At 52.5% G+C, this 27225-nt stretch overlaps 4 protein-coding genes across 7 annotated transcripts in view; 2 read left to right on the forward strand and 2 right to left on the reverse strand.

Moving 5' to 3' along the window:
* The window catches only part of USP20 (ubiquitin specific peptidase 20), a 39858-nt gene extending 36845 nt beyond the window's left edge, over positions 1–3013 (reverse strand). For 3 of the 4 annotated variants that reach the window (XM_044264696.1, XM_044264694.1, XM_044264698.1), the window contains exon 1: positions 2944–2979. The gene's annotated coding sequence lies outside the window, so the exon portion shown is untranslated. Of the gene's footprint in view, positions 1–2943 lie in introns of all 4 variants that reach the window. The other variant, XM_044264695.1, reaches the window with a different exon arrangement.
* Positions 3014–3186: 173 nt separating this feature from the next.
* On the forward strand, positions 3187–10026 carry C9H9orf78 (chromosome 9 C9orf78 homolog). Its single transcript, XM_044264699.1, has 9 exons — positions 3187–3325; positions 3663–3722; positions 4912–4963; positions 5112–5182; positions 6120–6197; positions 6465–6662; positions 7484–7620; positions 7716–7814; positions 9338–10026. The coding sequence occupies exons 1-9, from the start codon at positions 3243–3245 to the stop codon at positions 9427–9429; spliced, it is 870 nt and encodes a 289-aa protein (XP_044120634.1). The 5' UTR covers positions 3187–3242; the 3' UTR covers positions 9430–10026.
* Positions 10027–11459: 1433 nt separating this feature from the next.
* On the forward strand, positions 11460–17435 carry TOR1A (torsin family 1 member A). Its single transcript, XM_044264700.1, has 5 exons — positions 11460–11705; positions 12188–12453; positions 13360–13535; positions 13635–13762; positions 16798–17435. Exons 1-5 carry the CDS (start codon positions 11528–11530, stop codon positions 17046–17048), a joined length of 999 nt encoding a protein of 332 aa, XP_044120635.1. The 5' UTR covers positions 11460–11527; the 3' UTR covers positions 17049–17435.
* Positions 17436–20085: 2650 nt separating this feature from the next.
* Positions 20086–25579, reverse strand: TOR1B (torsin family 1 member B). Its single transcript, XM_044264702.1, has 5 exons — positions 25345–25579; positions 24463–24728; positions 22905–23080; positions 22336–22463; positions 20086–21810 (listed from the first exon to the last, which is right to left on the reverse strand). The coding sequence occupies exons 1-5, from the start codon at positions 25541–25543 to the stop codon at positions 21569–21571; spliced, it is 1011 nt and encodes a 336-aa protein (XP_044120637.1). The 5' UTR covers positions 25544–25579; the 3' UTR covers positions 20086–21568.
* Between the last annotated feature and the right edge of the window lie 1646 nt (positions 25580–27225).

Consider the following 27225-nt stretch of genomic DNA (forward strand, 5'->3'; position numbering starts at 1 on the left):
CAGCTCCCTCTGGCCTCCTTCACAAGAGCCACTTCTGAGTCATGCTTCAGAGCATTTTTCTGCTCAGCTTAAACTCCTGAAGTCTACGATAACACCCCTGAAGCCTGGCACTGCAATTTGTTGCAGGCTCTGGAAGAGTCAGTTAATTGGAGAGGGCATGGGTTGGGACCACCCCAGGCTGGCAGTCCTTGGGGGTTAGCAGGCTGCAAGCAGTGACTGGCCCCAGTCACTGAGAAGCCACAAACCCTGGAGCGCATAAGTATAAGCGGAAACTCAGACTAAGACCCCTAAAACCGCAAAGCAGGAAAGGGTCAGACAGGTTCACACCAAAGATCACATAGCCAGTAAATGACAGAATAGGGACCCGGTGGGGAAAGAGACTCCAAGAAGGGAAGGCTCCTACCCAGAGTCACCAGGTTAGGTGGCAGAATGCGGGCCTGCACTGAGGGTCAGGACCTAGAACTCTGTCCACTGCTTTATAATGTTACCGATCTAACCCCAAATGAGAATACACCAATTTAAATTTGCAATCAATCCCCCCCTCCCATTCATGATTCTCTTGCCTCGCTCTATTTCCATACCACTCATCACCTTCTAATACACTTTACATACTTAATATTATTAGAACCTGAAACAGAGGCACCTGGGTGGCTCTGTTCGTTGAGCTCGAGACTCTGGATTTCAGCTCAGGTTATGACCTCAGGGCGGAGGGATCGAGCCCCGTGCGCGGCGGGGAGTGTGCTTCTCCCTCTCCCTCTGCTCTCCCCAACCGCACCACTCATGCTCTCATTTTCTCTCTCTCTCAATCTCAAATAAATAAATAAAAATTTTTTTTAAAGGAAAGAAAGAAAGTCCACTAGATCAAGGATCTTTAATCTCTTTTGCTCCCTGGCATACTTCAAGCACCTAGAACAGTGCCTGCTCCATATAGTAAAAGCTCAGTGAATATCTGAGTAAGTAAATTAGTCCAGCAAACTTTTACTGAACACTTAACTAAGCCACGCTGCAAACTGCAACTGCTTTGCTCTGTCCCAAGTCTACTTAGACATTAATGTTCCCTGAGCCCCGAAACAAGCCAGGCTCCAGGAAGGAGCTCGCAAACCAACCCAAATTCAAGCCAAATGCGTACATTTCCTTAAACAACCAAACTCTCCAAACTACAGCAGGACACATCTCTGAATGGAAGAGAACCCACATTTCCCGGCGGCTCCCTCTGGGAAGCCGTTTTATCTAACCCCCCGACCCCCCCCCCAAAAAAAAAGGCCCAGCGAGACTTGGAAAGTCTGCAGCCCCTTAGCCCGGCTACCCATTCACAGCTGCTACTTTTCCAACACTGCTTTTGCTAAACAGGTCTCAAGGAGACCAGCCACAACCCAAGGGGTGAGGAGCACTGGGCACTCTGGCCCCCAGCTCATTTGTACCAGACGTTCTTCCCTGGGATGGCAGAGGAGAAGAAGGGTCCAGAAATGTCCTTGGCCTTCTGGCCCTCTCCCTGGTGCTGTCCAGTACCTCCTAGTGGGAAGGTTGCTGGGTGGGCAAAATCAGAGTCACCTCTGGAAGGGTGACATCTGCAGACACGGACCCCTTGGGTTCCTGCAGCAATTCCCGGGGAGCCTCCCCTTCAGCCAGCAGGGACAGGGTGTTCAGCGATTCCCAGGTGCATCTGGGGTTGGCTGAACCAGACTGCAGAAGGCAAGACTTGGAGATTTGAATATATGGCTTTTGACCAAAGCCAAAAAGCTGTTCCAAGAAGTCCTGAGTTCATTGTCTCAGTCCAAGGGACAGAACAGCAATCTCAGGAGGGACTGTTCCAGAGAAAAGGAAGGTATTCCAGAAAGTGCTGCCCTGCATCTGCATGGTCTTCCAGAAGAGGAAATCAACACAGTCTCCGTCAGCCCCTTCCCCCAGCCAATGAGCTGTAATACCCGCAGCTGCAGCAAACATTTACTGAGCTTCTCCTGTCTAGGTATCCTGCCCAACCTGTAGCAGAGGCGCACCCGCCACGGACCCCTGCCCCACCTTCCAGCTGTTTAACCTTAGGCTCCTATGGCCTCTGTGAACCAAAGTCTCCTCATCTGCAGAATGAACGATAACTCGATCTACTTCATAGGCTTGCGGTGGGAGTTCAAGGAGATAATGCTTAGCCCAGTGCCTGCCACATAGTAGCGCTTAATGAGAGGCCGTGCTTTCAAAGAAAAGGACCGGCCTACACAGAGAAAAGGAAAACTGTGTAAGAGGTTCCTAAAAGTCCTGTAAACCATCACTGACACATTGAGTTCTCTCCTAAGCGGTCGTTGCTGCCTGTTTGTTTTCAGATAAACTTAATCCTCACAGCATCCTGGAGGTGGAAAGGGCGGAAGGCAGGGCGACAGTCCTCGTGACAAAGGACGACAACAAGGCCCCCGAAGGTCCGGGGAGGCGGCCGGCAAGCACACGAGGAAGGGCCCTCTCCCCTCAAACCCTCCGGAGCGGCTTCAAAACATGGGAAGCGGGGACGAAGCGGCTGGAGGCCATCATTAGCAGGGCAGCCGGCGCCAGCACGTTAATTCACCACTGCTAAGAAGTGGTCATCTTTTATCCCTAAGAAAAAAATGCACGTCAGGGCCCAGACCCTGGGGGAATAAGTCAGCGCCCCGAGACGCCACACTCGTGCTTTCAACGCTGGTTCCGGCCCCGCAGAAATAAAAGAGATGGCGGTCCCTGTTCCGGGGAAGCAGCGAGCCCCCCCAGGGCTCCATGTGGGGCCCCAGAGGACACCCCTGGGCGCCGGCCGGAGGAGGGGAGAGAGCGGCGGCGGCCGGGGGTCCCGGGCTCCGCTCACCTGGCAGCGGCGTTCTGAGCACCTGGCAGAGCCAAGCCCCAGCCGGCCCGGAGCCAGGCTAGGGTGCCCCTGCTCGGAGAGGCCCGGCCCGCCGAAGCAGCCGGCGGCGGCCCGGAACTCACCTGCCGTCGCAACCGCGCCGCCACCGCTTGTCTGTCAAGCGCGCTCACAGCTGCACGGCGCAGAGCCGTGGGACCTGCTGGCCGCGCCCCGCCTCCTCCCCCCGGCAGCCCAATCAGGAGAGGGGGACGCCACGGGTGTGGGTGGGGTCGGGGGGGGGGGCTGTGCAGGCCGGGGGCGGAGCCGGGCGAGCTGGGGGCGGGGCCGGGCGGCGTGCGCTCTGACCTCACTGCTGCGCGCCGGAAGCCATCGCGGCCACGGTACGGGGGCTCGGCGGCGGGACAGCTGGGCCGGGGCGACCATGCCGGTCACCGGCAAGACTTTCCGCCGGCGTCGGGCAGACTCAGAGTCGGAGGAAGATGAGCAGGACTCAGAGGAGGTTCGGTGCGTTTGGGGTGGGACGTCCAAGGGGCAGAAGAGAGAGCCTGCTGTGGGACTTATTACCGGCTAGGCTCCTCTTTGTGAGCCGAGATTGTTGTCCCTCTCTGCAGACAAAAACTGAGGCTCCTAGGGGATGACGCCGCCGCCTCTAGGCCGCGCAGTTGGGAGAGGTGTCCCCACGGTGCACGGTGCATCTGACACCCAGTGGGCCTGAGCGCAGGGTCGCCTTCCGGACCATTGTGTTGGCGGCTTAGCGTCTGGGCAGGGGTGCCAATAGAGGCTGCCTTTTGAGTCTGAGTTCCATGGAAGGTCTCTCAGTCTGTGCGTTGCCTTTTTTCAGATTAAAACTAGAAGAGACCCGCGAGGTGCAGAACTTGAGGAAGAGGCCCAACGGGGTGAGGTGGGTATCGCGCCGGGGGACCGGGAGGAGGTGGAGATGACAGAGACCCGCCCCCGCCTCGGTCGCCATCACAACTCCCTCAGGCGTACCTCCTTCTCTTAACACTCTGTACACCTTCCACTGCCCTCAAAGGAGTCCACCCCTCCTTATTTTATTTTATTTTTTCTTTATTCCACCGTTGCTTAAAGAGGTTTAACCAGGAGATGGCCTGAGCTGTGTGGTGTTGAGTTTTACCCCAGAGGAGCAGAAACGAGTGATTAACTCCTATTTTTATTGCCCCCGATTGTGAAATGCCCGTTGGTTGTTAAGAGTTTGGAAAATTTAGAAAAGTGTAATCAAGAAAATAAGCAGCACCCATAATTCTCCCATCCACAGGCAACCAGTGTTAACACTTAATGTTCTGGCTGATCTGTTTTCTTTCTCTTGTAAAGGTTGTGAGTACTTTTCTTCTATGCTGTTTTTCAACTCACTTTCACATTTTGGGCATTAGGTGGTTTATTTTTCCCAAATCCTTTTTAGTGGCTGCGTATTAGCCCACCACATACATGTGCCGTAGTTTGCCAACTAATCTCCTACTCAGGGGTCATTTGTAGGGGACATTAGGTCATTGTACCTATTGAGTGCAATAGGTACTTTTTTCTACATTCGCCTTTAGCTTTGTGTTTCCCAAAGGCAAAATCTTTTTTTTTTTTTTAAAGATTTTATTTATTTATTTGACAGACAGTAGTAGGCAAGTAGGCAGAGAAGCAGGCAGAGAGAGAGGAGGAAGCAGGCTCCCTGCTGAGCAGAGAGCCCGATGTGGGGCTCGATCCCAGGATCCTAAGATCAGGACCTGAGCCGGAGGCAGAGGCTTTAACCCACTGAGCCACCCAGGCACCCCTCAAAGGCAAAATCTTAATGAGATTGCCAAGCCCAAATAGTATCACTGGCCTTGAAGGAGAGTATACAACTTCACTGCACACACACCCCCCCATCCAGCATCTAAAGTGCTTGCTGAACTCTGTTTTATGCTTGTAGGCTTTTCCAGTTGTCTTTGGTGCCCACTCCTTAGATCTTGCCTTTGCTCTAACGTTGCCACATACAAACTTTCTAAGTGTATTTCCTCATATCTCAGTTATGCGATTTCTATCTCTATCTCTCACTCACTCACTCTTCCTCTCTGTCACTCTTTCTTTTTGTTTTTGCTCAGTGCGGTGGCCCTGCTGGTGGGAGAAAAGGTACAAGAAGAGACCACCCTAGTGGTGAGTTGTGGGGCCTCCCTGGGTAATGGGGAGCTGTCGCTGCTCTCCAGTGGGTGACTGTGTTAAAACAACAACAAAAAAAAGTCCATTGCCAATAATATAGATGCTTCCTCTCAGCTGTGTTTTGTGCGCATCCGACTTTCTGCAGGATGATCCCTTTCAGATGAAGACAGGCGGTATGGTGGACATGAAGAAACTGAAGGAAAGAGGCAAAGATAAGTAAGTGTAGACCTCATGCAGACACACACGACCTGTAGCCTCTGTCTGGGTCTCTGTGACCCCAGAGAGTGGGGCCGTAACAGCAGCTTTAGTGGGACATCCTGAAGTATCCTTGGTGCTTTATAAAAAGTAGGTAGTTTAAAACCAAGTGAAAGCAAAACTCTTTTTTTAAGTTTTATTTTTTCATTTGAGAGAGAAAGTGTACGCCCATGCACACGCTGGGGGGAGGGGGAAGGGAGAGGGAGAGAGAGGATCTCAAGTGGATTCTCTGCTAAGCGTGGAGCCCAGTGTGGGACTGGAACCCGCGACCCTGAGATCATGACCTGAGCTGGAATCAAGAGTCAGATGCTCACGGTGCCTGGGTGGCTGCATCAGTGAAGCGGCTGCCTTCGGCTCAGGTAATAATCCCAGGGTCCTGGCATCCAGTCCCGCATCAGGATCCCTGCTCAGCGGGGAGTCTGCCTCTCCTTTTGCCCCTCCCCCTGCTCTCTCTCTCTCTCAAATAAATTTTTAAAAAAAGGAAAAAGATGTTCAATCGACTGAGCCACCCAAGCACCCCAAAAGCAAAAACGCTTGAAAAGTTAGTTTAGTGCGCTGTGGCCATTCTCCTTTCATAAAGGTGAATTGTTTAGTGTGTTTCAAACCTATGTGGAAGTTTTTTGTTTTTTTTTTTAATGTTTTTCTTTCTTAAGAAATGCAAAAATGCAATTCTAAAAATAATAGAAAAGCAAGAAATAAAAGTATCTACTCATTCCCCAGAGAAATCTCCAGAGGACAAGTTTGCTTGCTTCTATTTCTTCTATTTCCGTATCACATATATATTTTTTCCCAACCAGAAGCGGGACATACCTTCTGTATGTGTTTTATTTGTATAATATCGATTGCAGCCTCACTGAGTTGTAACTTTAAGACTCCGCTTCATTGCTTCTCCCCTTAGGATCAGTGAGGAGGAAGATCTCCACCTGGGAACATCATTTTCTGCAGAAACCAACCGAAGGGACGAGGATGCTGACATGTAGGTATCAGTCTGGGTATTAGCGATTCGGAGTTGGCTGCAACTAGAGTGTAAGATGTTTGGTTTTAGATGACATTTCTAGAATTATCCAAAGGCAGCGCGGAGCCCGATGCAGGGCTGGATCCCAGGACCCTGAGATCATGACTTGAGCTGAAGGCAGATGCTTAACCGACGAAGCCACCCAGGCGCCCCAGGAACGACTAATTTTTAAGACAAGTTTTGTGAATCTCCTGCCTCTCCCTGAGGTCTGTGACTTTCTCGTTTCAGGATGAAGTACATTGAGACAGAGCTGAAGAAGAGGAAGGGGATTGTGGAACACGAGGAGCAGAAAGTCAAGCCGAAGAATGCAGAGGACTGTCTTTACGAACTTCCAGAAAACATCCGCGTTTCCTCAGCAAAGAAGACCGAAGAGATGCTTTCCAACCAGATGCTCAGTGGCATCCCCGAGGTGGACCTTGGCATCGAGTATGTTTCAGACCCCTGGTCTGGTCCCTCTCCTGCCCCAGCCCCCGGAAAAGCGCTCTGGTTTCCAGTGAAGGGGACTGTTCTTTGCCTGTCTCCTTGGAAAGCCACAAATAATAACTCTATTTTCTCTGGCAAGCTGAGATACGTGTGCCCACAGTGTCTCTGAAAGATTTGGTCAGTGTTATTAGACTTAAGGGAAAGTCTCCTGAACGCAAAAGTGAGATGTTTTGTTTATTGAGACATAATTAACATGTAACATTATATTGGTTTCTGGTACACAACATAATGACTGGATATTTGTATACAGGTGTTTATTTTTATTCAGTCTCTGTTCACAGCCCTTAAGCTGTTCTAATCAGACCCTTATCTTCCTCTCTTTTATTCTAGCAGGAGCAATGTTAAAGGTTTACCCAGCCCATGATCCTCCTTTTTATTTTTTGCAAAACATCTGTTCTAACATGGGATCGTCATGGAAGAAATGCGATGGTCAGAATCCTCTTTGGGTGTAGTAGGAAGTGGGGAGACTTCTGGGTTCTCACCTCTTTTCTGGCCTTACTAGCTCTGAGCCCTAGACAATTCTTTTTTCTTCTTTGAGGCTCAGTTTCCTCTTGATCAGAAGAGGACAGTATGTCCTGCATCGCCGGCAGCTGTGAGAACACATGAGAACACGTGTGTAGGAGAGTGGTAGGTCAGCTGTAGAACACGGTGCTCTAGGAGCGGATCTCCTTACACAGTGGTGGCTTCCAGCCTGACCGTGAATTCTGTCTGAGGACCAGAGGTGAGAAGGTCTAATACACAGCACGGCCCCCTTCTCCCCACAGTGCTAAAATAAAAAACATCATTTCCACGGAGGATGCCAAGGCCCGTCTGCTGGCAGAGCAGCAGAACAAGAAGAAAGACAGCGAGACATCTTTCGTGCCCACGAACATGGCTGTAAATTACGTGCAGCACAACCGATGTAAGCTTCTCTGGGGAAGTAGCCCTGCCCCACTGGGGAGGTTCCCTGGCTCCCGTATTTTGTCTTAAGTGTCCCCTGGGCTCTTTTTGATCCAGTTTATCACGAGGAGCTCAATGCCCCCATAAGGAGAAACAAAGAAGAGCCCAAAGCCCGGCCCTTGAGAGTGGGGGACACGGAGAAGCCAGAGCCCGAGCGTGAGTACAGCAGGGGCTGCAGGGCTGCCTGGAGCGGTCATCGGGGCCCGTGGAGGCAGGGTGGCCTCTGCAGGGGTGGAACGTGGGCTTTGAGGCCAAGACAGCCAGGTTCTACTCCATGCTCTGGACCGTGGCCATTGCCTTCCCTTTTCTAAGCCTCCATTTACTCACCTGTCAATGGGGACCATCATAAAACCAAATATTTGGGGTCGCTCTGAAGATTCACTGGGCTATCACATTATAATAGAGACTTAGAAATTTCAGTTATCAAAAATTATTGACTTCAGTAATCAAAATACATTGAATGTTACAACACCCAAAGATGAGTGCTATTGACGTTTTTATGGATAACCTTCCAGACTTAAAAAAAATACTTATATAGAAACATACAGCAGATACATATTTAATAGGATCTGACAGTGTTTTACTCGGTAGTGGGCCCTGCGTGTCTCTCCGTGACAGTAAATACATAGTTGCCCGTTCAGTGGCCACCTCATGTTCTATTGTGTGGATTTACTGCGGTTCCCTCTGGTTGGACACTTAGGTTGTTTCTCATTTTTCCTGATTTAAAGGCTGTTTTGCCTGTATCATGTCCTTCGCTCCATGCCACGAAGTCGCCAAACGCTCCTCCAGGCGTACGGCGATTTGTTCCTCCGCTGGCAGCGTCTACCTGCGCCCCTTTCCCTCATGCTCGCCAGCACCGGGGTGTGTCGCCTTTTTTATCAACAACGGGACGATGCTGGTAACATGCAGAAGTTGCTGAGGCTTCTGAAAAATCCAGACTGTTTTCCCTTCCCTCCCTCTTGAGAAATTATTTTCTGTAACATCCCGGTTGCGTAGTCTTCAGTTCCTAGAGCTTTGTGTCATTCACACACGGTAAGCAAGGACTTTGGCGTCACCAGACTCGGGTTCCAATCTCAACGTCCCTTTCCTTTCTGAGCAGCAGTGTGGAAGTCACTTAAGCTCTCTGGACAGTGATGGCAGCAGGCCCCGAGCGGGGGAAAGACGTTGTATCTGAAAGTATTGGGCACCAGGCTTCGTGCAGTCACACTCTCACTGCAGTTGAAAACACCCTCCGACTGGTCACCTCGTCTGTTGCTGTGTCAGCCTAGGCCACCGTACGGTCACCTGACTCCAACCTCTATTTATTTATTTATTTTTTTCATTTTTTTTTAAAGATTTTGTTTATTTATTTGACAGAGATCACAAGTAGGCAGAGAGAGAGGAGGGGAAGCAGGGTCCCTGCTGAGCAGAGAGCCCAATGCGGGGCTTGATCCCAGGACTCTGGGATCATGACCTGAGCCGAAGGCAGAGACAACCCACTGAGCCACCCAGGTGCCCCCAACCTCTGTTTATTTTCATTCACTCAGTAACAAGTATTCACTGAGGTCCTACTCTGTTCCTGTTCACGGTGGTAGCACCTGGGGCTCCTGTGGGGAATGAGAGCGGCGTGGTCCCAGCCTAAGCAGAACCTCTCAGCAGTTTCCAGCATGGCCAATGGCTTTTCCTCTTTTCCTTTGCAGGATCCCCTCCTAACCGCAAACGGCCCGCTAATGAGAAGGCCACTGACGACTATCACTATGAGAAGTTCAAGAAGATGAACAGACGGTACTAAGGGTGTTGAAAGGGAAAAATGCAGAATGGGATGTAAATAGCGCCGTCACTTCCATTACCCACGCCCCCACCACACCACACCCCCGCCGACAAAAAGGCTTCCTGGACAAAAGTTTGCTCATTTGCTAGCAGACTGTTCCCAAAACAGACCCTCTTAGCCCTGCTGCTTACCTGCTGGATTTTTCAGGCACCGCATTTATAACCTTTTGAAACAAAACAATGTGTAGTTTCCCTATTTGTGGGCAAACTCTATTCTTGTGAGCGTTGTTAAATCTCGTTTGTAAATATGTTGACTTTCTCTTAATATTGGCTCTGGGTCAGGAGGAAACGGCTGTGTTCAGAGTGAGATAAAGCCCTTTAGATTGTGCTGTTCATTATTATATATGCAATCGTGTCTTCTACTTTCCAATATCTGGAGTTCAGAAATGCATCCTTCACTGTTTATGCTGGATCTAGCTGACAGCAGAAAAACCTAGGATGGGGTCAAAGGGACACTGGCATTTTCTGACTTTTACAAAGTTACCTATTCCTTTTCAATAAGAAAGAAAAAATTTATATCATTTTCAGCACTTAAGTATTAAATATGAAACAAATCCAACCTTCCTGTTTGAACTGTGTCTCCTTCTACCAACACTAGGTAATGTGTTGGGAGCCTGGGGCATGGGCAGCTCAAATGCAGAACCGGGTTCCTGAGAGATTTTTCTCATTGAGTTTAAGAGATGTGGACAGGATCCAAGCCGTGGGCTGTGGGGGGCGGTGCCCCCTGGGCTGTCATTTTCCTGAGGCACTTAACACAGGTCAAGGCAAGAAAGGATGAGCAGTAAATTGGAAGGGGAGGTGAACCATGAGAGACTATGGACTCTGAAAAACAATCTGAGGGGTTTGAAGTGGCGGGGGGGGGGGGGGAGGTTGGGGTACCAGGTGGTGGGTATTATAGAGGGCACGGCTTGCATGGAGCACTGGGTGTGGTGAAAAAATAATGAATACTGTTTTTCTGAAAATAAATAAATTGGTTAAAAAAAAAAAAAGGATGATGAGCAGGTTGGTTGACCTCTGGGCTGATTTTTAGAGTGGGTGTTGTGGTTAGAGGACTTTGGCTTTAGAGTCAGAGCTGAGCTCTGCTCACCGCCTACTATACCCTCAGACCAATCTCTTTTCCTCTGAGCCTGTTTTCTCATCTGTAAAATGGAGATAGTTTTTATTTTTGTATTCCTTCTGCTATTAGAATGCATGATCAGTGAAGGTAGGAATCATGGATGTCTTGTTTGTTTTTTTCCTCTAATCCCCAGGGTCTAGTCCATAACCCAACACCGGGGCAGTCCTCAAAACCATGAATGAATGGGTGAGTGAGGGCAAGTAACTTTCCCTGGCAAAATCGGAGGAACACTGCCTCATCCAGGTGGGGAAGGTCAGCAACAGTCATAAATCACGTTGCTGGTATGTATCCTTCATATGTCCTGATAGCACTCTGCCTGTGTAGAGTATGTTCCGCCCCAACACTCATATCCCCAGTCTAAGCATAAGAACATCACATCCCGATAGTGGGGAAGCCAACCAAAGATTTGACCAGCCTCCCCGAAACTGTCAAGGCCATCAAAACCAAGGAGAGCGTGAGAAACAGTCTTAGCCAAGGAGGAGCCTGAGGAGACGTGAGAACGAAATAGAATGTATCTTGGACGGGACCTAAATCAGACATGGGACATCAGGTAAAAACTAAGGAAAAATGAACAAACTTTCGTTGTATCAATATAGGTTCATTAATTTTAACAGATGTAACACACTAACATGTTAATAATACGGGGGATTGCGTGGGAAGGTATAGAGTTATACAGTCTTCATTTTTCTATATATCTAAATTCGTTCCCGGAAAATAGTCTTTGAAAAACAAAAAACAAAAAACGCCCCCAGCGGCCTCCGGCGCTCACCTCCCGGAAGCCGGAAAGGGCTCCGCCCGACACAAAGATGGCGGCCGCGACGGCGTAAAGAGACCCGCCCCGCACAAAGATGGCGGCCGCGGCAGGGAGGAACCGGAAGCGCATTCTGGCAGTAGCGCCGGCCTGGGGCAGCGCGAGAACGCGCAGGAAGGCGCGGGTCCGGGCATGAAGCTGGGCCGGGCCGCGCTGGGCCTGCTGCTGCTGGCGCCGTTGGCGGTGCGGGCGGTGGAGCCCATCAGCCTGGGACTGGCCCTGGCCGGCGTCCTCACCGGCTACATCTACCCGCGTCTCTACTGCCTCTTCACGGAGTGCTGCGGCCAGAAGCGGAGCCTCAGCCGGGAAGGTAGGACGGGCGGGGCGAGCGTCGGAGGCGGGGGTCGGGCGGCTGGCGGGGGTCGGGGTCGGGGGTCGGAGCCGCAGCCGGAGCGGCCCGGGCGGAGTGGCGCCCGGCTCAAGGCCACGACCACGGACGGACCGGATTTGGCCGGAGAACCGAACAGGGGGGCTGCGGGCCGGGCCGCTTCCTCCGCCGGGAGTTTCGCTTCTTCCCAGCCAGAGGCGAGAGGGGCGGTGGGAAGTCTTCCCGCGCCCGGAGCGGCGGCCGAACCGCGGCCCTGCGGAGCGGGGCGCGGAGAAGGGGCAGGGCCGGCCGGGGGAGGCCTCCAGGCCCACCGCCACCTGCGGGCCCAGTGCTGACCTACGTCAGCGTTTCAGCCCGCGCTCGGCGAGCTTAGCAGGTTCCGCGGGCTCTCGCGGCCTGTACACTCGGCTGGACTTCGGCAGACGCGCAGACACTCCCTCCCTGACCGGCTTTGTTTCTCCCAGCGCTGCAGAAGGATCTGGACAGCAAGCTCTTCGGACAGCATCTTGCAAAGAAGGTCATCTTAAATGCCGTGTCCGGCTTCATAAGCAACCCGAAGCCGAAGAAACCGCTGACCCTCTCTCTGCACGGGTGGACGGGCACGGGCAAAAATTTTGTCAGCAAGATCATCGCGGAGAATATTTACGAGGGTGGTCTGAACAGTGACTATGTCCACCTGTTTGTGGCCACGCTGCACTTTCCACACGCCTCCAACATCACGCTGTATAAGGCAAGAGCAGAATTTTGGAATTTTTCCTGGATGATGCTGGGGTGGCGGTGTCTTTGTGGGGTGGGTGGGATTTGGGGATTCCGTGTCGGAGTGAGTGAGCCCTGAGTCGTCTCTTCTACAGGTGTAGGTTCCCTTTGAAAGGTGCGGAGGTTAGGGAGGGTTTGAGGTTGTGTGGAGTCGTTACACCTTCCGAGCTCTGTGGTGGTTGCTGAAAACGGGCTCTCCAGGAATACTCTTTTTAGTAAGTGGGGTTACTAAGGAAGTGGGGTTGCATGGATGTCATCACATCCAACCTAAAGGTCAGGACCCGTAACTCATTTTGTAAAAGAGGAGGCATTTCTAGAAAGGCCTGAGGTTGTTCGGCCGAAGTGTTGGAAACTGCTTGTACAGTTTAACTCCCTGATCAATAAGAGCCTGGGCTTTGGCGGCAGACACACCTGGTTGTGAGTCCTAACTCTCCCACCTGGCAGCTGTGTAGTCTTGGGATTGAAGAAGGCCGGTGTACACAGGATATCTATTAATGTCACCATTTTAATGACAAGGACCAGCAACTCAGTGACACAGCACCACTAGGATAGCCACACAACAATCAACATGGGACTCTGGAAGCAGCAGAGCCGGGTTCACATCCCAGCTCTACTGCAAACTCATTTTGTAATCTTGGGCAAAATGAGGAAGCTGTGTGCCTCAGCCTCCTTATCTGTAAAATGGGTATGATAAAGCACACTGTGGGGAGTTCTGAGGAACCAAGGAGCTTGTGTGTGTCAAGGTCTTCGCACGGTGCCATACCCCCAGCAAACACTCCGTAAACTGGGCCATCGTGCGAACAGTTGTAGTTGATGCTTGCACCGCGTGTTTGCTGCACTTGCTGAGAACTCTGAGTGGCTTTTGCCCCTTGTCAATCAGGACCAGTTACAGTTGTGGATCCGTGGCAACGTGAGTGCCTGCGCGAGGTCCATCTTCATCTTCGATGAGATGGACAAGATGCATGCGGGCCTCATAGATGCCATCAAGCCTTTCCTAGACTATTATGACCACTTGGACGGGGTCTCCTACCAGAAAGCCATCTTCATATTTCTCAGGTAAGGTCGGGGCCGGGACCTGTTTGAAGAACTCTTTGAGCCCAAGTCCATGGGCTTTGGCACAAAACCCAGTCCTCACTCCCCGGAATTCTGTTGTAGCAATGCTGGAGCCGAAAGGATCACAGACGTGGCTTTAGATTTCTGGAGAAGTGGGAAGCAGAGGGAGGAGATCAAGCTCAAGGACATGGAGCCAGCCTTGTCCGTGTCAGCCTTCAATAACAAGAATAGTAAGTGCCGGCGCTCCTAACCCATCACATTCGTGATCCTGCGTCCCTGAGCTGTAGGTCCTCAGCCTGGCCATGGCCTGGGAGCTGGCTAGCAAGGCCCATTCTCAGTCCCTTCCCTGATCTACTGAGGCAGAATTTCTCAGAAGACTCTGTGTTAAACTTTAGGTGACTGTCCGTGTTTTCTTTAGCTAAATCCTTTTCCTTTATGGAATAAAAGCAGCCAGGTGAGCAAGGAAGGCTGTTGGGGGTGCCTCCAGAGGAGAGGGTCTGTTGGGTCCCTTCCTCCTGTGTGCTGTCCTGAAGCTCTGAGATTCTGCGCGCGAGATCAAGAGCCAAGCAGCAGTGGGCCCGTGTTCTGCACTGGGCGCTGTGTTGAACACTCGACCTGCAGATTTCCTTTGATCTCCACAGTAACTCTAGGGGTAGAAACTGTCTTCATCTGCAAGGAAATGGAGGCCTAGAGGGAGCTGCTTGCCCAAGGCCACCCAGCCTGTTTGGTGTCTCTGGTCCCCAGAGCTGAGCTTTTCACTGCCCAGCTCGTGATTTTTCTGGTGAACACACACACCTTTGACCTTGAACCCTTGGCGATGAGAATTCCCCATGATGCAAAATGACTCACCTGGTAACCTGGGAGCCACACAGGCTGACTGTTACCATTGAAGTCTGCTCTTTTCAGGTTCCTTTTGAGCTTAGAAAACAAAAGTTCTCCTTTGAAACAAGAAACTTCTTCGACTGTAGAAATACACAAACAGGGTGTTGTGTGTCCGTTTGTGCAGGCGGAATATTACTGATGAAAGCCTGGGTATTTTGTAATCTATTAGGTGGTTCGTTGGCATGCCAAACAGTACGAACACATGCACTAGAAACCTTAAGCCTGAATGCTTTAGCAATTGAGGCTGGTAGCTTGGGACCCACATTCTGGGGAATTAACAATGAGTTCCTGAGTATAAGCTTCAGAATCAAGCAGACTTGGCTCAGCTATTTACTGATCGCGGCCCCAGGCAGATGGCTGAACTCATTCATGCATTCCACAGGTGTTCACTGAGCACCTACTCGGTGGCAGGTACTGGTTCAGAAACCGGGCACATAACAATGAACAAAAGCAAATCCTTATCCTCAGAGCAATGAACAAAAGCAAATTTTTATCCCAATAATCATAAGGAAGGAAGGAAAGGCATCAGATGATGGATTTCGGTATCTGTATAAAGGTGGAGATATCTCTTCCTCTCCAGTAGGTAAAAAGTAAGTCAGTGATGGAGGTTTGGGGGTGCCGGAGTGAGTATAGGCTGCAGTTTCCAGTGGCGCGCTCGGGGATGGCTCATCGTGAGGGTAACACTTGAACTGAGCCAAGGACTGAGGGAGTGAGCCATGTGGCTACCACAGGGAACCGCATTCCATCAGCGGGACCAGCACATGCATGGTTACCGAGGCGGGGGTATGCGTAGGGTCACTGTGTAGACTGTGGCCGTCCAGGAAAAACAATAGGATAGGGGCTTGGATAAGAGGCAAGGCTTGCATTGGGGCTGCTGGTCATCGAAGGCCTGGAGGGCCCTAGGGAGGCTTTGGGTTTGACTCCCAAAGGAGGAGGGAGCCCCTGGGTTGTTTTGAGCAACAGCGTCATGACCAGACTTGGTTTTAACAGGACCACGCTGGGTCCTGGGGGGAGAGTAGACTGAGGGCAGCCAGGGCAGGGACCCTGGGTGGAAGCTGTGCAGCGGCTTGGGGGACAGACGCTGGTGGCCCGGCCCCTCATGCCATCAGTAGAATCGGGAGACACAGCGGGCTGAGGATGCGTTTTGAAGGGAGAAACCTACAGAAGGTAGAACGAGATTTCCCAAAGGATTGGTGTGGGAATGCGAGAGCACCGACTCGGGGATCCCGCTGGATCTGTGCAAGGGTGGCGCGGCCATTTCGGGGGACACAGTGCAGAGTTGCAAGTGTGTGGGGCCGGGTGCGAGCTGGAGACCGGTGTGGACCGTGAGCGAGGCACCCTCGTAGAGATGCGGGGCACACGGCTGGCCGTTCCAGTGGGGTGCGGGGCGGGGGGCGCCAGTGGGGCAGTCAGGCCGAGGGTACAAACTGGGGAGCGGTTCGTAGATGGTTTTTCAGGAGACCCCATCTGAGATCATTGTTCCGCCAGAACACTCTCCGATAGTCCGTTTCTTCTGGTGCTGCTTCCTGCCAGAGGTTACCTCCTCAGCCGGGCCATGTCTGCCCACTCTGGCCAAGTAACCTGCCCTCCTTGCCCGCTCGCCCCATCTGGGCGCTCAGAGCCCCAGGCACTATCTGAAATCGTCCGCGTACTGCCTTGTCGGGTTTGAACCCCTGAGGGCAGCGCCCGGGTCTGCCCAGGGCCCAGGGCTTGCCCGACGCAGAGCAGGCCTTCAGGAAAGGAGCTGCCCCCCTTGTTACTGCTCGGCCATTCGTTCTGTTTCCTCCCACGGCCAACTTCACCTCAGCCAGGCAGTGAGATCTTTATTGAGCACCAGTTGTGTGCAAAGCGCTGCTGGGAGAGGAGAGCGGATGCTCCAGTTAGGATTTGTAATGAGAAATAGTATTTGCTCTCTGCCTTCGGGCACAGATCTAAAGTGCTCAGAATTTCCGAAGGGACAAGAGCCATAAAGGTGTTTTGATATTCATAACAGAGCCGCTAACCACCCCCGAGTTTGTCTTGATAAGGTGCCTTTGGGGAAGCATCTCTCCTGGCACTTTCTCTGAAACTCTGCCAGCCTGGAAAGTTGGTCCCCGCTCCCTGCGCACCGCCCTGCCTCTCTGCGTGTTCCCGGCACTCTGGGCTGGTGCGCCTCTCTCCTGCTTCGGATCTGTAGGTGCATCTGAGGGGCCCCCCTGAGCCTGAGCCCGTGGCTCCTGTGCTTGGCTTCCGTGGAGGCATTGAGCTCCCGGGTTACGCGGGACTCACTAGATGGCGGGCTCCGCCTCCGGGTCTGGCCCCCAACAGACGCCCGGTGGACGTGTGTCCGATGGATAGGCGGTCAGGTGGACAATGACGAACACCACCTTTCTCTTTTTCCCAGGTGGCTTCTGGCATAGCAGCCTGATTGACCGAAATCTCATTGATTACTTTGTTCCCTTCCTCCCCCTGGAATATAAACACCTAAAAATGTGCATCAGGGTCGAAATGCAGTCCCGAGGCTTTGAAATTGACGAGGACATTGTAACCAAAGTGGCTGACGAGATGACATTTTTCCCCAAAGAGGAGAGAGTTTTCTCTGACAAAGGCTGCAAAACCGTGTTCACCAAGTTAGATTACTACTACGATGACTGACGGCGGCCTGGAGTCACTGCTTCGAGTCGGAGAAGGAACTCAGCACACGGCTCTCTTCCCGGACCTCCCCGGCCCTGTCCTCTGGAAGAGGACTGAGGAAACGCTTCCTGTGGGACAGGACGGGCATTTTCCTGGGCCGTTTTCATCCAGTGAAGCTTGATGGCATCAGACCCTACAGATCGTGGACTTCGGAACAGCCCCAGGAGCCTTTAGCGGAGGAAGCAGGCAGCTCCCAGTCTGCTCGGCCCACGGCTCATGATTTTTTTAAAAATCATGTTTTAATTTCAAGTGTTTCTGTTTCAGGGAAGGACGTCTTAAGTTTTACTGAAAATGTCGTAACTTTATTTAAAATGGTTTTTAACATTATGAGAAACTTTTCAGACTCTACATTGCTGGCTTCGTGTTCTTTGTTTTTTTAAAGTTCCTGTCACCATATCGTATACTGTGATGTCTTTACTGCAAAGAAGTCCAGGCCCGGGTCCTTAGCACGTAGTCCCTAAGATGACATAACTGGGGACCGAGGCAGGAGCAGTGATCAGACCTATCTTGGGCTGACCATTGCGAGGGGCACTGAAGTGTTGTTTTTTTTTTTTTTTAAGATTTTATTTATCTATTTGATAGAGATCACAAGTAGGCAGAGAGGCAGGCAGAGAGAGAGGAGGAAGCAGGCTCCCCTCAGAGCAGAGAGCCTGATTTGGGGCTCGATCCCAGGACCCTGGAGTCATGACCTGGGCTGAAGGGAGAGGCTTTAACCCACTGAGCCACCCAGGCGCCCTGCACTAAAGTGTTGAGATAAAATCACGAGTGTGTAAGAGGGGACACACTGAGGCAAGTCACAGATAAGCCTTAAATCCCCTTTCCAAGGGTTTTGATCTCCGTAACATTGTGAACTGTGGGAATAGCAACATTGTGAACATTGTTAGAAACAGAGTTTCCACGGGAGAGAAGTATTTCCAGCTTCTCACTTGCCAGGCTTCAGCCTTGCAAAGGAGGACCCTTCTCTGCTTCCCATTCCCGAACGAGCCCCACAAACGTCGTCTGGCAAGTTCGGCCATATTTTTAAAAACTATGCTTGTTGCTAGTTCTTGTTAATGAGAACTCCCAAAACTTGTAAGTTAAACTGCCTGCCCTCCTCCCAGTCTACCCTGTGGATGCCAAGAACAGTGTTTTTACTTATAACTAAAGAAGAGCTACCGTTTTACAATGATATTGTGTACAACTTGTGAATACATCTTAAAGGAGGGAAAAAGCCTCCACCGTAGGTCTTAGGTGCTTCAGCTGTGAATGAAGATCCTGCAGATGCAATGCACAGCCTAACCCGAGGCCTCTGAGCCTCCCGATGGCTCTTGCTTTCTCCTTAGCAGCACTGGGCTTCACGGAGCTCCTGACACCCAGCTATGGAGTTCAAGTCCAGAGACACAGCCTCAGCTACAGGGGACTAGGCGTACCTTGGTGTCCGCGGCACCCTTGTGCACCTACAGCAGGGGTGGGGGAAGCCCCTGTGGGCTGTGGCACCAAAGTGCTCACAGACCCATTTTTTGCAGGCCCAGAGGACCAGCTGGCACTTGTCGCCCCAGGACCCCTTTGTCTTGCGGGACCTGGCCCCAGAGAGGCTCTTTAAGGGCATCCAGGCCTCCTAAGTCTGGACGGCTGCAAGTGTTGGAAGTTTTAAGATTTATTCATTCATTTGAGAGAGAGCAGGAGCATAAGCAGGGGTGAGGGTCAGAGGGAGAGGGAGAAGCCGACCACCCTGAACAGGGAGGCTGATACAGGGCTGGATCCCAGGATCTTGGGATCATGACAGGAGTGGAAGGTAGAGGCTTAACCGGCTGAGCCACCCAGATGCCCCATGTTGGAAGGTTCTTGATGTGGAGAAGCTGACCTGTCGTCCTGTCGCCAGCGGTCACAGATCGATCGGGCTAATGACTTTCAGATGTCAGCCCCAGCACCTGGGCGCCCCTCCATAGGGAACATGGGAGTCCCCTGACTTCCATCTGGCAAGTTCAGTCTTTGTAGATGAGGGCGAAGTGGAAACTGCACGAGGCTGGGAACAGACCTGGAAAGTTCTGTCTCGGGACTTGAGCACCTTCAGTTAAGAAATGGTGGGAGCGGGTGGGATGCTGGGTTTGAACTTTCTAGAAAGTAGCTGGCTTGTCCTCAGTCCTGGAAAGGGGGTTGGTATTAACCATCTGCCGACAGAGAAGCGCTGTGGACTGCGCTCGAGCAAGGATCTCACCGGACGGTGCGGGCTTCCGGCTCGAGCCCGGCCTTGCTTGGGTGCAGAAGGTCAGCAGGAAGCCCTGTTTCCCCACTGCCTCAGTTCCCTTCCTACGCCAGCTTCAGGAGCAAACACTTGCTAGAAAGAAGCCCAGCTCTCCCTGGAGTTTTTATCCATGCAACTGTGGCACAGAACCCGTCACAGTCCAGTGTCACTGTGCGTGTGGGTGGTAGTGGGGGGGCCAGCCCTGAAGGTAAATACTGGCCAAGTGACGCCGACTCCCCGCCAGCTGGTCTGGGATGTGGTGCGCATGACACCCCGAGCTGCTGGACAGCATTTCTCCCAAGCTCAAACTGTTCAGAGTTACCGAATAAACTAGGGAAAACAAAAAAGTTTGTAAGTGACACGTCACAGGAGAAAATGTAGCCTTTATTTCGTATTCAGTAGGTCAGTTCAAGTTCCTGTCTACCTCTTACACCGGGTGAGGGAGGATGTAGCCAGTCGTGGCCTCTTCCAGGTGCAAGTCCAAAGGTGGCTCACACGTGGTGAGTGAATTGCATCACCGTGAACCGGGAAAACCTTGTCTCTCCCGGACCAGACACTCGAGGGGTTAGGAAAGAGCTGGAACTCGGCTTCGGGGCGAGAACAGGTACAAAAAATTTTAAGCCTTAACTGGGCTTTTTTTGTGTTTTTAAATCTGAGAGCAAGCAAGCACACAAGAAAGGGAAGCATCAGACGGAGGGAAATGGAAATGCAGGCTCCCCGCTGAGCAGGGAGCCCGACGCAGGGCTCCATCCCAGAACCCTGGGATCATGACCTGAGCCAAAGGCAGAGACGCTTAACTGACTGAGCCACCCAGGCGTCCCTTAACTTAGCATTTTTAAAAGACTAAAAGTGACCCTCTGTAAGGCACTCCTGCGTCATGAAGATGTCCCTTCCGCATCTCACATAGAACCACACTGCACGCTGTTCTTCTCAAGGGTCTCTGGTCAGGTCACAGCTGTGACACTGACACACACACACACACACACACCCCAATTCACACAGGCTGGATCGTCTTATTTCCCAGTTGCCAGCACGGTCCAGCCAGAGAGGGTGCTCGTCCTCAGGGGACACCCGGGACCAGCCGCGTCACATGGACTTCATCTGACCTCCAACTTCGCCCAGCTATTGCCATGCACTGAAGGATAAAAATGCATAGCTTTTGTAAAGAGTTTCTGATAAAAGAATAGGCAGTTACTCCATTTTTTGGTATCCTTCCCACATTTTAAAATAAGCCACGTCCTGTATTTTTCTGTTATACAAGATTCACAAGTAAAAACATCATAAAAAACCTACATATCCTTGAGAATTCTAGCATTTCTGGTGTCCAATGCCGACATTTCTTTGGCACCGCAGAACCCGCCGGCTGACCGCTCTGGCACGTAGCATCCACGGAGACCGAGCTTGTCCTGTGGACTTCAGATGATTCTCTGGAGTAAAGTGAGGGATCAACCCACGCATACACTGTAACTGACATCTCGCCGCGGGAACAGAGGACTCAAATGCAAAACCGAGGGCCTCATTCTGATTGGACTCTCGTGATGACATGCAACTGGGTGCAAATCTAGCAGCGACTGAAGTTCAGGAGCAGAAGAGGTACCAGGAAGACCGAGATCAACACCAAGTGAGAGAAGGCAAAGGAATTCCAGGACCAGCCAGACCAATGGACAGACCGTGAGGCAGCCGGTCCTGTGCTGCTGCAGAGGCCTCGGCCAGAGACCCCACGCCACAGGCAGCGAGGTCGCCTGGTCGAGGATGCTCCTAGTGTGCAGGCCCGCATCTCCCTGGACACTGCCTGTGCCTGAAGGTGCCACCGATTTCAAGTGAAAAGCCAGTGAACACTCTCAGAGGTTTTCAGCAAGTGCAAACCGAATGCTCCCCAGGTTGTCACAGGGCCCTTGCACTCCCTGAGTTAGAGCTGCAGCTTCTGAGGTGTGGGTGCCGTGGGGTCAGAATGGGTCCTAGATCCCACACAGCTGTTTGCAAGGCACTTCTGTCAAGGTCAGCAAGGGGGGTAGGGGCAGGATTTTAGAAGTTCATCGTCCACCGCAGTTCACAGATGGACGGCTGTCCAGTCCAAGGTGACAAGTACACTCAGTAGGTTAGTGTCTGTTCAAAACTCAACTCTCAGAAACTTCTACGTCCCGAAAGTCCACAGGTGCAAAGTGCAAACCCCACACAGGGCTTCAAAGTGCTTCCGGAAGGCAAGATCCTCATTTGCTGAGCTCCCAGCGGCCTCTTACCCCACTTGAGTCAGACGTCAGTGAAAATCCAACCGTGACTGCACGGTCTTGCAGCCCTTGTCTGAGTAGATTTTCTCACTTTTGGGGAAAAAAGTCATTTCCTCTGCCACTCTGGTGACAATGTCCTCATCTATGACAGAGCCGCGGGCCCTCATCTCCGCCCGTATACACATCTTCACGTGTCTGTACTCCAGGGGGAGGAAGGGGATGAAGTAATCGATGAGGTTTCGGTCTATCAGTCCGCTGTGCCACAGGCCACCTGCAAAGCAAGACACAGCTGGGTCTTCCCATCGCTGTCCCTGCCACCTGGCCTAGCTTGCTGCTCTCATAGGGCCCATTCTGATCCCAGCCCACAGTACATTCTTCCCGTCTCTACCCCCTCGAGATTCTCTTTTTATCAAGCGTGCAACAAGTCTGTTAAGGTTACCCCAACTAGGGGCGCCTGGGTGGCTCAGTGGGTTAAGCCTCTGCCTTGAGCTCAGGTCATGATCTCAAGGTCCTAGGATCGGGCCCCACATCGGGCTCTCTGCTCAGCAGGGAGCCTGCTTCCCCCCACTCCTGCCTGCCTCCCTGCCTACTTGTGATCTCTCTCTGTCAAATAAATAAATAAAATCTTTAATAAAGAAAAAAAAGGTTACCCTCACTACCTTGCTTCTGTTATGGGACATCCCTACTTCAGCGAAGCCAGAGAGGCACAAGGACCCGGAGGCTTTGTAGACTAAGGTGTAGAGGAGGAGGGGGCTCCGCTGGCAGGGTCGGGGGTTCCTCCGCCTGGGAGACTCACTGTGTTTATTGTTGAAGACTCCGACAGACAGCACGGGTTCCAAGTCCTTCAGCTGAATGTCTTCCCTCTTTCTTCCCGCCCGCCAAAAGTCAAGGGCAATCTTAGTTATGAGGTCCCCACCGGCATTGCTGAATTTGCCAAAGAAGCAGAGTAAAAATTACGTGGTAAGACTCTGTGTCCAATCAAGAATCACACCTGCTCTGAGGTTTCTTCTTAACTGGAGGAGTATTTACTAAGTGCTCCTGGACAAGGACAAAATAAGCGTCTGCCTTCACGGAGCTTGAAATCTGCTTTTCGAGAACTTGCACAACACTGACTTCTGATAAGCCTCGGATGCATGGGCAGGTAACAAAACTGCCAGTTACCGGTAATATCTAATTCATTTTCTCAGGCCCTCCCACTCCTTGCCACGCCGATGGTAGCAACCGCAAAGTAAAAGAAATAAAACATTTACTTTCACCAGGCACCTCTGTCCCTGGGCAACGGAAAGCTCACGGTTGCCAGGACCTCCTTCTAGCACCGGGAGAATGAGTGCCTTGTGTGCCCCCAAGAAACCACCTCGCGCTGACCTGAGAAAGATGAAGATGGCCTTCCGGTAAGACACGCCATCCACCTGCTCGTAGTAGTCGAGAAACGGCTTGATTGCGTCGATGACCCCGGGGTGCAATTTGTCCATCTCGTCAAATATGAACACGGAGTTCGCACACGCACTCACGTTACCCCGAATCCATCCTTGTAACTGGTCCTAGACCAACCATAAAAGAAAGAGGGTGCAGAGGCTCAAAGGAGGTGCTGAGGGGAGGACAAGCACAGCACTGTTCCCCCACTCCGCAAGAGGGCAAATCGGGGCTCTCTGGGCCTTCAGGAAGAGCTCTCGGAAACTGCATCCTAACATCCATGCGCTGGGTTAACAGCTTTTCCGTAACTTTATCTGTAAAAAGTGGAAGCTGACAGGAAAAACACCTCTTTGCACCTTAGCACCTAACTCAAGTAATGTGCGGAGTGTGACTTTTTAAAGGTATAAGAGGAGCAAGAAACATGAATATTCCTCAGTCACGGTTAAGCAGCCGATCAGCTCACCATGGCCTGAAGGCTCAAGTTAATTTTAGCAGACAGACGGAGGGATAAGCAACTGGAAACTGAAACAGGCTTGCACAGTGCCCCAAACCAGCATCTGGACTGACGCAGTGAACAAAAGAGCTGGTACCTCATGGAAAGCATTTTGCCCTATGCTTTCCCAAGACGAAGACAACGAAGCAACAAGTCCTCTACCCCAAAACGTGAAAGGCTCTAGAGGCCCCTCATCTAATTACTGTATTTCTAGAGGTTCATGAAAGGATTTGGAAAAACAATAACTATTCCTTCTTTCCAGCAATCTTCGGGCTCCGTCTGTGCGGCAAAGAGCCACTTTCACTTCCCTTTCAGTTCAGTTTCTGTTTCTCATTCAGGTCCTCCCCCAACAGCAGAACTATTAACCTTTACAAAGACGACCGTAGACAACTTAATATAAATTAAATGTAGACAAAGTATCTCCAAAGGATGAACGGGCTTAAGAGTCAGTTCTTTGAGGCTTGCATTTGAAGAGTGAAAGCAATGCCAAGGATTTGAATGTAAAGAAAGAAAATAAAAGCGACTGGGTGGGGCGGGATCCTCTGGTCTACAGCCCTAACTGCCGATGCTGCGCCATTGGTGGGAGACCTCAATGAAACCACATCAGAACCAATCATTTAAGAGGGCTCCGCTTCACCAGGGGCCGGGACAGAAACACCGAACACGCTCATTCATTGTAGAACGTGGCCGCTGCCGCAGAAACCTCGAATCTGGAGATTTGGGCCCAAGTTTCTGACTTGCTACAAGGACAGAGAGATTGTAAGGCGCAAATCCCCTCATGGCTCTTTTAATGGAAATAACGTTTCCTGCCCTACTGTATCATTTTGGAATCAAACGAGAAAAACGTTGTAGGAGAGCTCTGCAACAGCAAAGCGTTACTGGGGACAAGCGTGCCTTAACTCAGTGGGGGCCCAGGGCTACTGCAGTGCAAAGGGAAGCATCAGAGGCCAGAGTTAGTGAGCAGGTTGCCCAGACCAGTCCTAGTGTCCGGTGGGCGGGATAAAGGGATTCTCTTGCCTGGTACAGTTTTATCTGCTGCTCGTGAGGAAAGTGCAGCGTGGAGACAAACAGGTGGACAAAGTTACTCTTCAGGCCTTTTGAGTGAAGATTTTCTGCCACAATTTGGCTGACAAAATTCTTGCCTGTGCCGGCCCAGCCATGTAAGGAAAGAGTCAGCGGCTTCTTGGGATTTTTGTTGTTCTTGAAGCCCGTCAGCGCCTTGAGAATCACCTCTGTGGCCAGATGCTGCCCAAACAGCTTCTCCTCTAATTCCAGCTTGAGGGCTGCAAAAGCCAGCCGGAGAACAGAGAGAAAAACACACATTAGACAGGCACCAGAAGAGCAGCACTTTCCCCAGCTGGCCAAAGCGAGAGGCACGTTATTAGCAAGCGGTCCAGCAGGGCGTCTGCCCAACCCCAGGGCTGGCCCGGAGGCAGAACCTCGGGTTGAAAGTCACACGATGCCACTTCCAAGGATATGCATTAGACGGATGTCATCCTCAATACTCCAGTGTCTGATAAGGAAGCTAACGTGTTCGTCCATCCAAGGATTAGCCTTCTCTTGACCGAGCTACAGGCTATGCCCCAGCCGCCCCTGCTGGCTTGTAAGAAAACCAAGGGCTGAGTGTGGGCTTTCAGGGTAGCCGCCGCACGTATGAAAACTACTTAATAGGACTGACATGGTGCAAAGCGCTGGGCGCGGGGCTTTCGCTTCTTCTTACTGTACTCGCAGGGAATCCGGGGCGTTTAAGGAACTTAGGCAGATCTCCACGATCTGGAGCGTGGGTGTCAGAGAGCAGGGCTTCCAGGGCTGGATTTCGGACCAAGACCCCGTCGGTGCCCCCCGCCCCCGCCCAGCTCAGGGTGAGCGCCTCGCCCCTCGCGGGCCGACCCGCCCTACCCGACGCGTTGAGCCGCTGCTCCTCGCGGCAGCACTCGGCGAAGCGGCAGTAAATGTCCTTGTAGGACAGGTAGCCGGTGAGCGCCGACGCGGCCCCGATGGCGATGCCCACGGTGATGGGCTCGAACGCCGCCACCGCGTGGACCGTCAGCAGCAGCCCCAGGGCCACCCCACGTCCCAGGCGAGCAGCCCGCCACATCGCCCCACTCGTAGCCCGCTAGCCTCCGCGCCGTACTGCCCGCCAGCCAAGAGCCAGGCCGGATTTCCGGCTGCGTCACTTCCGCCCCGCACCCCCCCCTTGCCCCGCCTCCTACCCCGGGACGGCCATATTGGCGGAGGCGGGGCTTTGTACCGCCATCTTTGTGCGGGGCGGCAGAGCTGTCCGGTGCTTCGGCTTTCGCGAACCCCATGCCTGCTTCTCCCGGTTCTGTGTCCTAGACCTTTTCCGAGCCCCCGCACTTGGCTTTGTCCCCCTGGAGCTGCAGGGAGCCTTCCCATGTCTGCCCACCTGCCTGCCTTCCTGAGACGGCCGGGCTGCGCTCTGCGGGCCCACCCGGGGGCGGCACGAGGAGTGCTGGGCCCCGGCGCACGGTCAGAGCCGCAGCCCGTCGCGGCCTTGCGCAGGCTGCGAGGCCGGCCCTTCGGCGGGTGCTGGGAGGACCGCAGGGAAGCAGCGGGGATCGGTCCTGGCCGTGCGCGGCCCCCAGGCAGGCGGTGGGAGCAGCCCGGGGCCCGGGGAGCAGGGACGGCTTCCGTCTAAGCTGAGAACTCGAGGAGCCTCTCGAGCAAGACGGGAGCAGTGGAACGCTTGCCCGGAGAGCAGACAGTGCGGTGTGGGGGAGTATTTCCCGCGCTGGAGGCCGGCGAGAACGAGGACGCGGCGCTAGGGGAGGCTGGAAAGGGAAACCCTGCAGGCGCCGTGGGGAGTCCGCGCTCTGTGCAGGAGGCCGTGGGGGGCCACGGAAGATGGCCTCGGGGAGCGGCGGGGGCAGAACGGAGACCACCCTGGCTGTTGGGCTCAGTGAGGAGACTGGTCCAGGGGATCTTGGCCCAGGCTTTCCTGAAACGGGTTGTGTTGACCCCTCAGCCAGCCGCTCGACAGATGTTTGATGAGCACTGGCTCAGTGTCAGATTCGGTGCCGCGTGCTGGGGACACAGCGGGAGCAGGGCAGAGGCCCGCGCCTCGCAGAGTTCCCTGTCTGGGGCGAGGAAGACAGACGGGCGGCTGGTGGGTCACCGCCAGTGCGGTCCGTGGTGTGATGTGCGACGCCCAGAGGAGGCACCTTACTCAGTCTGCAGGTTTGGGGAGGCTCTCCTCTCCTACCTCACTTGAGACCTGAACAATGAGTAAAATTGCTGTGGGCTTAGATTCCGTTGGGTATGCTAGAAGAGCAAAGTATCATCTTAAAATGTTAATGTACTAGACAGGAAATTGGGTCTTTTGTAACCATATAAACTTATGATGAAAATGTTCAGTGTCGATCTATGTATGTATGTATGAGCAAACGCCATGTGAAGACCCCTCCCTGGAAATCATACCCTGCTTAGAAGGCATTGACTCTCTTTTTTTTTAAGATTTCATTTATTTATTTATTTGGCAGTGTGAGAGCACAAGTAGGCAGAGTGGCAGCAGAGGAAGACGGAGAAGCAGGCTCTCCGCTGAGCAGGGAGCCTGAGGCGGGGATTGATCCCAGGACCCTGGGACTATGACCTTTGCAAACTGAGGGCAGACCCCTAACCAACTGAGCCACTCAGGTGCCCCAAAGGCATTGACTCTTCATCCCCATGTTAACTCTGCATTTACTTTAAATACCCTCCCTTCTGGATTAGTAGCTCCCAGGAAAGGACATACATATGGACCCAGAACTTTGTTCTCTTGCA

The sequence above is a fragment of the Neovison vison genome, chromosome 9 (genome assembly GCF_020171115.1).
Source record: "Neovison vison isolate M4711 chromosome 9, ASM_NN_V1, whole genome shotgun sequence".
Lineage (NCBI taxonomy): Eukaryota > Metazoa > Chordata > Mammalia > Carnivora > Mustelidae > Neogale > Neogale vison.